This window comes from Alosa sapidissima, chromosome 16 (assembly GCF_018492685.1).
Source record: "Alosa sapidissima isolate fAloSap1 chromosome 16, fAloSap1.pri, whole genome shotgun sequence".
Classification (NCBI taxonomy): Eukaryota; Metazoa; Chordata; class Actinopteri; order Clupeiformes; family Clupeidae; genus Alosa; species Alosa sapidissima.
In genome coordinates this window covers 535,879-545,878 of record NC_055972.1, presented here as the reverse complement: position 1 = coordinate 545,878, position 10,000 = coordinate 535,879, and the positions used below count along the sequence as shown (strand labels likewise).

Here is a 10,000-nt window from a genome sequence, read left to right as displayed (position 1 = left end):
TATATTTTTTCCAACACATAGATATTTAACACAAATAATGACTCATATTGGTCTGCTTAAGTTAACTGTTTTATATGCTTGCAATAGGTTTAGGTTTTGGCTGATGCCAATGACAATACCAGCATTAATCACTCGGTTTAGATTAGAAACATGTCGACATAGGCCGTGACAGAACATTTCTAGGGGGTAGGGTATTACACGTTGCCACTGTTTCCACCAATGATATGTATCGCTGCATCATCAACAACGTTGTTGGAACTATGGTGTTCGAACGTCGGAGGTGCGACACAGGTACGATGCTTTCTGGAAACAGGTGTAACAGTGTTGTTGTTTAGTCGCAAGTTGCGTCGTACCATGGTGGTTGAGCAACGTCGTTGCTAACTTTTCTAGAAACGACCCCCTGAATGATTAAATGTTTTTATAATGCGTTATTGTATGGGACTAACCTTAATGATTAAATGTGTTTATAATGCGTTCCTGTATCGGACTAACCTTAATGATTAAATGTGTTTATGACACGTTATTGTACGGGCCTAACCTTAATGATTAAATGTATTTATAACGCGTTATTGTACGGGACTAACCTTAATGATTAAATGTATTTATAACGCGTTACTGTACGGGGCTTGTTCACACACACACACACACACACACACACACACACACCAATGTGTCTGTTCTCATGTCAGATATACATAACACACACCCACACACACACACACACACCAATGTGTCTGTTCTCATGTCAGACCTTAATAATTAAATGTGTTTATAACGCATTACTGTATCGGACTAACCTTAATGATTAAATGTGTTTATAATGCGTTATTGTACGGGACTAACCTTAATGATTAAATGTGTTTATAACGCGTTATTGTACGGGACTAACCCTAATGATTAAATGTGTTTATAACGTGTTATTGTACGGGACTAACCTTAATGATTAATTGTGTTTATAACGCGTTACTGTTTGGACTAACCTGAATGATTAAATGTGTTTATAACGCATTACTGTATCGGACTAACCTGAATGATTAAATGTTTTTATAATGCGTTATTGTATGGGACTAACCTTAATGATTAAATGTGTTTATAATGCGTTCCTGTATCGGACTAACCTTAATGATTAAATGTGTTTATAACGCGTTATTGTACGGGCCTAACCTTAATGATTAAATGTATTTATAACGCGTTATTGTACGGGACTAACCTTAATGATTAAATGTATTTATAACGCGTTACTGTACGGGACTAACCTTAATGATTAAATGTGTTTATAACGCGTTACTGTACGGGACTAACCTTAATGATTTCGATCTTTTGCGTTTCAGTGACACCTACAACTACAGCGACACCTACAGCGACACCTACAACGACACCTACAGCGACACCTACAACTATAGCGACCACACCTGCAACAGGTGAACGAGACACAGGTGAGTCACGCTCTCGCTCTCTCACGCACACTAATTCACACACACACACAGACACAGACACACACACACACACACACACACACACACACACACAAAATCTGTCAATATGGACTCATAGTGATCTGTTTCTCTTTATACAGATACAGAGACATACACACACTAGGGAGACTGTGTGTGTGTGTGTGTGTGTGTGTGTGTACTGGAGACTGTGTGTGTGTGTGTGTGTGTGTGTGGGTGTGTACTGTGAAGACTGTGTGTGTGTGTGTGTGTGTGTACTGTGAAGACTGTGTCACTGTGTGTAATCATTAAGGTTAGTCCCGCTACTGCCTTCAAACAAATATGTCTCATTCGAATTCCATGCCATCACAGTGATCGGCCCAGCAAAACTCTACGTGCTGGTCATCTACCGCCCTCCAGGCCAACTAGGCGACTTTATGGACGAGCTGGACACTCTGCTGTCCTCCATCCCTGAGCATGACTGTCCGCTTCTTGTTCTCGGCGATATGAACATCCACTTAGATGCCCCAGGCTCAGCTGACTTTTTGGCCCTGATCCACTCTTTTGACCTCAAACTGGTTCAAAGCCCATCTACTCACAAAGCTGGCAAAGAGCTTGACTTGATTGACTTGATCACTCTGAACTGCACCACAGACACCCTCATGGTGACGCCTCTCCATCTTTCTGACCACTTCTTCATGGACCACTTCTTCAGTTCAACGTCAGCCGGACAAAACAGCCTCCGGCTCCTCAGCCGATGGTCACGTTCCGCCGCAACATCCGGAACCTGTCTCCAACGCACTTTTCCTCCGTGGTTGCCTCCGGTCTACCTCCAATCAACACCTTCTCCTCTCTGGAGGTTAATGAGGCCACAGACTCGCTCTGCTCCACACTGAGCCCGTGTCTAGACGAGCTGTGCCCTCTTACCACAAGGCCAGCTCGATCCAAACACTCTCATCCATGGCTAAATGATACCCACCGATCACAGCGCACCAAACTCAGAGCCGCGAGAGGAAATGGCACAAATCAAAACTAACTGATGACCTCAAAAACTACCAGACACTCCTGACCTCCTTCTCAGCCAGCATCACTGCTGCTAAGACGGCTTTCTACAATGACAAAATCAACAGCGCTACAGACACTCGAAAACTTTTCTCAACCTTCAAATCGCTACTCAACCCTCAGCTGCCTCCTCCTCCATCCAGCCTTACTGCGGATACCCTCGCCTCATTTTTTACAAACAAAATGGCGGCAATCAGCAGTCAATTCTCTACATGCCCACACAACGCATCTGACACAGATACCGCACTCCTACAACCTCTAGGGGCTGCTGAAACATCTTTTTCAGCATTCGCGCCTCTCTCCGAGAGTGAAGTATCTAGACTCCTGACATGTAGGCGTCCTACCACATGCTCGCTGGACCCTATACCTACGAGCCTACTTCAGTCCATCAGCCTGACCATCGCACCAGCTGCCTTTGACACGGTTAATCACCGCATCCTTCTCTCTATAATCGCTAACATGGGAATCTCCAGTTCTGCTCTCTCCTGGTTTAATCCTACCTCACAGGACGCTCGTTTAACGTATCATGGCTTGGTCAGCTATCTGCACCTCACCATCTCACCACAGGGGTCCCCCAGGGCTCAGTGCTGGGCCCCCTTCTCTTTGCTATCTCACCACCTCCTAACGCTTGCCTACAAAGTAGTCTCCGGTTCTGCTCCCACCTACTTGAATGCCCTCATACAGACATACGCTACCTCCAGACCGCTGCGCTCCTCAGACGACCGACGTCTAGCTCTACCACCGGTACACTCAGGCCAATCCAAACTTTTCTCATCTGTTGTTCCTCGTTGGTGGAACACACTGCCAGTTCCTACAAGGGCAGGGTCATCCCTCTCCATTTTCAAAAAACTCCTGAAGACCCAGCTCTTTAGAGAACATCTCCTCTCATAGCACCACTTACAACAAGTCTTGCTGATCCTAGCACTTACCAGCCGTCTTGAACTGACACGTAACCGTTAAAAACAGCACTCACTGATGCACTTATTCTTACTGTACTCTACCGTTTTTAAATTGTCCTAAAGTTGTTGAGAATTGCTTTAAAACTTAAACTGTTTACCATGTTGTTAGTCGCTTTGGCTAAAAATGCGTCAGCCAAATGTAATGTAATGTAATGTAATGTGTGTGTGTGTGTGTGTGTGTGTGTGTGTGTTTGTGTACTGGAGACTGTGTGTGTGTATGTGTGTGTACTGTGAAGACTGTGTGTATGTGTGTGTACTGTGAAGACTGTGTGTGTGTGTGTGTATGTGTGTGTACTGTGAAGACTGTGTGTGTGTGTGTGTACTGGAGACTGTGTGTGTGTGTGTGTGTGTACTGGAGACTGTGTGTGTGTGTGTGTGTGTGTGTGTGTGTGTACTGGAGACTGCGTGTGTGTGTGTGTGTACTGGAGACTGTGTGTGTGTGTGTGTGTATGTGTGTGTGTGTACTGTGAAGACTGTGTGTGTGTGTGTACTGGAGACTGTGTGTGTGTATGTGTGTGTGTGTGTGTACTGTGAAGACTGTGTGTGTGTGTGTACTGGAGACTGTGTGTGTGTGTGTGTGTGTGTGTACTGTGTGTATGTGTGTACTGGAGACTGTGTGTGTGTGTGTGTATGTGTGTGTGTGTGTACTGGAGACTGTGTGTGTGTACTGGAGACTGTGTGTGTGTGTGTGTGTGTGTGTGTGTGTGTGTGTGTGTGTGTGTGTGTGTGTATGTGTGTGTACTGGAGACTGTGTGTGTGTGTGTGTGTGTGTACTGTGTGTATGTGTGTACTGGAGACTGTGTGTGTGTGTGTATGTGTGTGTGTGTGTACTGGAGACTGTGTGTGTGTACTGGAGACTGTGTGTGTGTGTGTGTGTGTGTGTGTGTGTGTGTGTGTATGTGTGTGTGTGTACTGTGAAGACTGTGTGTGTATGTGTACTGGAGACTGTGTGTGTGTGTACTGGAGACTGTGTGTGTGTGTATGTGTGTGTACTGGAGACTGTGTGTGTGTGTGTACTGGAGACTGTGTGTGTGTGTGTGTGTGTATGTGTGTGTACTGTAAAGACTGTGTGTGTGTGTGTACTGGAGACTGTGTGTGTGTGTGTGTGTGTGTACTGTGTGTGTGTGTGTACTGTGTGTGTGTGTGTACTGGAGACTGTGTGTGTGTGTGTGTGTGTGTGTGTACTGGAGACTGTGTGTGTGTGTGTGTGTGTGTATGTGTGTGTACTGTGGAGACTGTGTGTGTGTGTGTGTGTGTGTATGTGTGTGTACTGTGGAGACTGTGTGTATGTGTGTGTACTGTGGAGACTGTGTGTGTGTATGTGTGTGTACTGTGGAGACTGTGTGTGTGTGTGTGCTGGAGACTGTGTGTGTGTGTATGTGTGTGTACTGTGGAGACTGTATGTATGTGTGTGTGTGTGTGTGTGTGTGTGTGTGTGTGTAGCCAGTGCCTCATTGTGACTGTGTTCTTGTGTTCTTGTGTTCCAGAGTTCACGTGTGGAGAGAGGCAAGAGGTGGGCCGGCACTTTAAGATTGTGGGCGGGTCCTACAGCACAGTGACCTCCCACCCCTGGGTGGCGTCCATCTTCCACAAGCGCTCAGGATTCCGCTGCGGCGGGAGCCTCATCGCCCCCTGCTGGGTGCTCAGCGCAGCGCACTGCTTTGGTGACATGTAAGAAAACTTCACTCCTCTCTTCTCCTCTCTTTCTCCTTCTTCTCCTCTCTTCTCTTATCTTCTCCTCTCCTCTCTTCTCTTCTCTCCTCTTCTCTCCTGTCTTCTCCTCTCCTCTCTTCTCCTCTCCTCTCTTCTCCTCTCTTCTCTTCTCTCCTCTCCTCTCCTCTCTTCTCCTCTCCTCTCTTCTCTTCTCTTCTCTTCTCCTCTCTTCTCCTCTCCTCTCCTCTCCTCTCCTCTCCTCTCTTCTCCTCTCCTCTCCTCTCCTCTCCTCTCTTCTCCTCTCCTCTCCTCTCTTCTCCTCTCTCCTCTCTTCTCCTGTCTTCTCTCCTCTCCCCTCCCTTCTCTTCTCTTCTCTTCTCCTCTCTTCTCTTCTCTTCTCTTCTCTTCTCTTCTCTTCTCTCCTCTCCCCTCCCTTCTCTTCTCTTCTCTTCTCCTCTCTCCTCCCTTCTCTTCTCTTCTCTTCTCTTCTCTTCTCCTCTCTTCTCTTCTCTTCTCTTCTCTTCTCTTCTCTTCTCTCCTCTCCCCTCCTCTCCTCTCCTCTCCCCTCCTCTTCTCTTCTCTTCTTTTCTCTTCTGTTTTCTTCATTTCTTCTCTCCTCTCAGCTCATGGCATCTTTTCTCCTCTGTTTTTCCCTCTCTCTCTTTCTCTCCCTCTCTCTCTCCCTCTCCTCCTGACCTCCCTCTGTCGTTCTCCCCACAGAACTGACTCCAAGGTGAAGTTGCTCAGTGTGCACCTTGGGAAGAACGCCATCAACGAAACCAACGCCGGCAAAGAGCAGAGCTTCAGCGTCACGCAGCTCATCCTCCACAAGGGCTACGAACACACCGGGAGGGACTTCAACCACGACATAGGTACCCCAACGCTCCTAGACATAGGTACCCCAGCGCTCCTAGACATAGGTACCCCAGCGCTCCTAGACATAGGTACCCCAACGCACATAGGTACCCCAACGCACATAGGTACCCCAACGCTCCTAGACATAGGTACCCCAGCGCACATAGGTACCCCAACGCTCCTAGACATAGGTACCCCAACGCACATAGGTACCCCAGCGCACATAGGTACCCCAGCGCTCCTAGACATAGGTACCCCAGCGCACATAGGTACCCCAACGCACATAGGTACCCCAACGCTATAGGTATCCCAGCGCTCCTAGACATAGGTACCGTACCCCAGCGCTCCTAGACATAGGTACCCCAACGCACATAGGTACCCCAACGCACATAGGTACCCCAACGCACATAGGTACCCCAACGCTATAGGTACCCCAGCGCTCCTAGACATAGGTACCGTACCCCAGCGCTCCTAGACATAGGTACCCCAACGCACATAGGTACCCCAACGCTATAGGTACCCCAGCGCTCCTAGACATAGGTACCCCAACGCACATAGGTACCCCAACGCTATAGGTACCCCAACGCTATAGGTACCCCAGCGCTCCTAGACATAGGTACCCCAGCGCTCCTAGACATAGGTACCCCAGCGCACATAGGTACCCCAGCGCTCCTAGACATAGGTACCCCAACGCACATAGGTACCCCAACGCACATAGGTACCCCAGCGCACATAGGTACCCCAGCGCTCCTAGACATAGGTACCCCAGCGCACATAGGTACCCCAGCGCACATAGGTACCCCAACGCTCCTAGACATAGGTACCCCAGCGCACATAGGTACCCCAGCGCACATAGGTACCCCAACGCTCCTAGACATAGGTACCCCAACGCACATAGGTACCCCAACGCACATAGGTACCCCAGCGCTCCTAGACATAGGTACCCCAGCGCACATAGGTACCCCAACGCACATAGGTACCCCAACGCACATAGGTACCCCAACGCTCCTAGACATAGGTACCCCAACGCACATAGGTACCCCAACGCTCCTAGACATAGGTACCCCAGCGCTCCTAGACATAGGTACCCCAACGCTCCTAGACATAGGTACCCCAACGCACATAGGTACCCCAGCGCACATAGGTACCCCAGCGCTCCTAGACATAGGTACCCCAGCGCACATAGGTACCCCAACGCTCCTAGACATAGGTACCCCAACGCACATAGGTACCCCAGCGCTCCTAGACATAGGTACCCCAGCGCTCCTAGACATAGGTACCCCAACGCACATAGGTACCCCAACGCACATGGGTACCCCAGCGCTCCTAGACATAGGTACCCCAACGCTCCTAGACATAGGTACCCCAACGCACATAGGTACCCCAACGCTCCTAGACATAGGTACCCCAGCGCACATAGGTACCCCAACGCTCCTAGACATAGGTACCCCAACGCACATAGGTACCCCAGCGCTCCTAGACATAGGTACCCCAGCGCACATAGGTACCCCAACGCACATAGGTACCCCAGCGCTCCTAGACATAGGTACCCCAACGCTCCTAGATATAGGTACCCCAACGCACATAGGTACCCCAGCGCACATAGGTACCCCAGCGCACATAGGTACCTCAGCGCACATAGGTACCCCAACGCACATAGGTACCCCAGCACTCCTAGACATAGGTACCCCAGCGCTCCTAGACATAGGTACCCCAACACACATAGGTACCCCAACGCACATAGGTACCCCAACGCTCCTAGACATAGGTACCCCAGCGCTCCTAGACATAGGTACCCCAGCGCACATAGGTACCCCAACGCTCCTAGACATAGGTACCCCAGCGCACATAGGTACCCCAGCGCTCCTAGACATAGGTACCCCAACGCTCCTAGACATAGGTACCCCAGCGCTCCTAGACATAGGTACCCCAACGCTCCTAGACATAGGTACCCCAACGCACATAGGTACCCCAACGCACATAGGTACCCCAACGCTCATAGGTACCCCAGCGCTCCTAGACATAGGTACCCCAACGCTCCTAGACATAGGTACCCCAGCGCTCCTAGACATAGGTACCCCAACGCACATAGGTACCCCAGCGCTCCTAGACATAGGTACCCCAACGCTCCTAGACATAGGTACCCCAACGCACATAGGTACCCCAGCGCTCCTAGACATAGGTACCCCAACGCACATAGGTACCCCAGCGCTCCTAGACATAGGTACCCCAACGCACATAGGTACCCCAACGCACATAGGTACCCCAGCGCACATAGGTACCCCAACGCATATAGGTACCCCAACGCACATAGGTACCCCAACGCATATAGGTACCCCAACGCACATAGGTACCCCAGCGCACATAGGTACCCCAACGCACATAGGTACCCCAACGCTCCTAGACATAGGTACCCCAACGCACATAGGTACCCCAGCGCTCCTAGACATAGGTACCCCAACGCACATAGGTACCCCAGCGCACATAGGTACCCCAACGCACATAGGTACCCCAACGCACATAGGTACCCCAGCGCTCCTAGACATAGGTACCCCAACGCACATAGGTACCCCAACGCTCCTAGACATAGGTACCCCAGCGCACATAGGTACCCCAGCGCTCCTAGACATAGGTACCCCAACGCACATAGGTACCCCAACGCTCCTAGACATAGGTACCCCAACGCACATAGGTACCCCAACGCTCCTAGACATAGGTACCCCAATGCTCCTAGACATAGGTACCCCAACGCACATAGGTACCCCAACGCACATAGGTACCCCAGCGCTCCTAGACATAGGTACCCCAGCGCACATAGGTACCCCAACGCTCCTAGACATAGGTACCCCAGCGCACATAGGTACCCCAACGCTCCTAGACATAGGTACCCCAACGCACATAGGTACCCCAACGCACATAGGTACCCCAACGCTCCTAGACATAGGTACCCCAACGCACATAGGTACCCCAACGCACATAGGTACCCCAGCGCACATAGGTACCCCAACGCTCCTAGACATAGGTACCCCAGCGCACATAGGTACCCCAACGCTCCTAGACATAGGTACCCCAGCGCACATAGGTACCCCAACGCACATAGGTACCCCAACGCACATAGGTACCCCAACGCTCCTAGACATAGGTACCGTACAATTGGCTGGACAACAAAAAAACGTAGTCATTTTTCTCAGTTTCACACTCTGGCGAATTAAGGTCTTTTGCCTGTGTGTGTTCTCTTGTCCTGCTGACGTGACGTGTATGTGTGTGTGTGTTCTCTTGTCCTGCTGACGTGACGTGTGTGTGTGTGTTCTCTTGTCCTGCTGACGTGACGTGTGTGTGTGTGTGTTCTCTTGTCCTGCTGACGTGACGTGTATGTGTGTGTGTGTTCTCTTGTCCTGCTGACGTGACGTGTGTGTGTGTGTTCTCTTGTCCTGCTGACGTGACGTGTGTGTGTGTGTGTGTTCTCTTGTCCTGCTGCCCTAGACATAGGTACCCCAGCGCACATAGGTACCCCAACGCTCCTAGACATAGGTACCCCAACGCACATAGGTACCCCAACGCACATAGGTACCCCAGCGCTCCTAGACATAGGTACCCCAACGCACATAGGTACCCCAGCGCACATAGGTACCCCAACGCACATAGGTACCCCAACGCACATAGGTACCCCAGCGCTCCTAGACATAGGTACCCCAACGCACATAGGTACCCCAACGCTCCTAGACATAGGTACCCCAGCGCACATAGGTACCCCAGCGCTCCTAGACATAGGTACCCCAACGCACATAGGTACCCCAACGCTCCTAGACATAGGTACCCCAACGCACATAGGTACCCCAACGCTCCTAGACATAGGTACCCCAACGCACATAGGTACCCCAACGCTCCTAGACATAGGTACCCCAGCGCACATAGGTACCCCAACGCACATAGGTACCCCAACGCACATAGGTACCCCAACGCTCCTAGACATAGGTACCGTACAATTGGCTGGACAACAAAAAAACGTAGTCATTTTTCTCAGTTTCACACTCTGGC

The 10,000-nt window shown here is 50.3% G+C and overlaps 1 protein-coding gene across 3 annotated transcripts in view; it reads left to right on the top strand.

Moving 5' to 3' along the window:
• The window catches only part of LOC121685201 (urokinase-type plasminogen activator-like), a 24,104-nt gene that overhangs the window by 10,802 nt on the left and 3,302 nt on the right, over positions 1-10,000 (top strand). For all 3 annotated transcript variants that reach the window (XM_042065604.1, XM_042065603.1, XM_042065605.1), the window contains 3 exons: positions 1,332-1,436; positions 4,942-5,125; positions 5,828-5,979. In XM_042065604.1, coding sequence (XP_041921538.1) covers positions 1,332-1,436; positions 4,942-5,125; positions 5,828-5,979 — 441 coding nt within the window. The remainder of the gene's footprint in view (positions 1-1,331; positions 1,437-4,941; positions 5,126-5,827; positions 5,980-10,000) is intronic.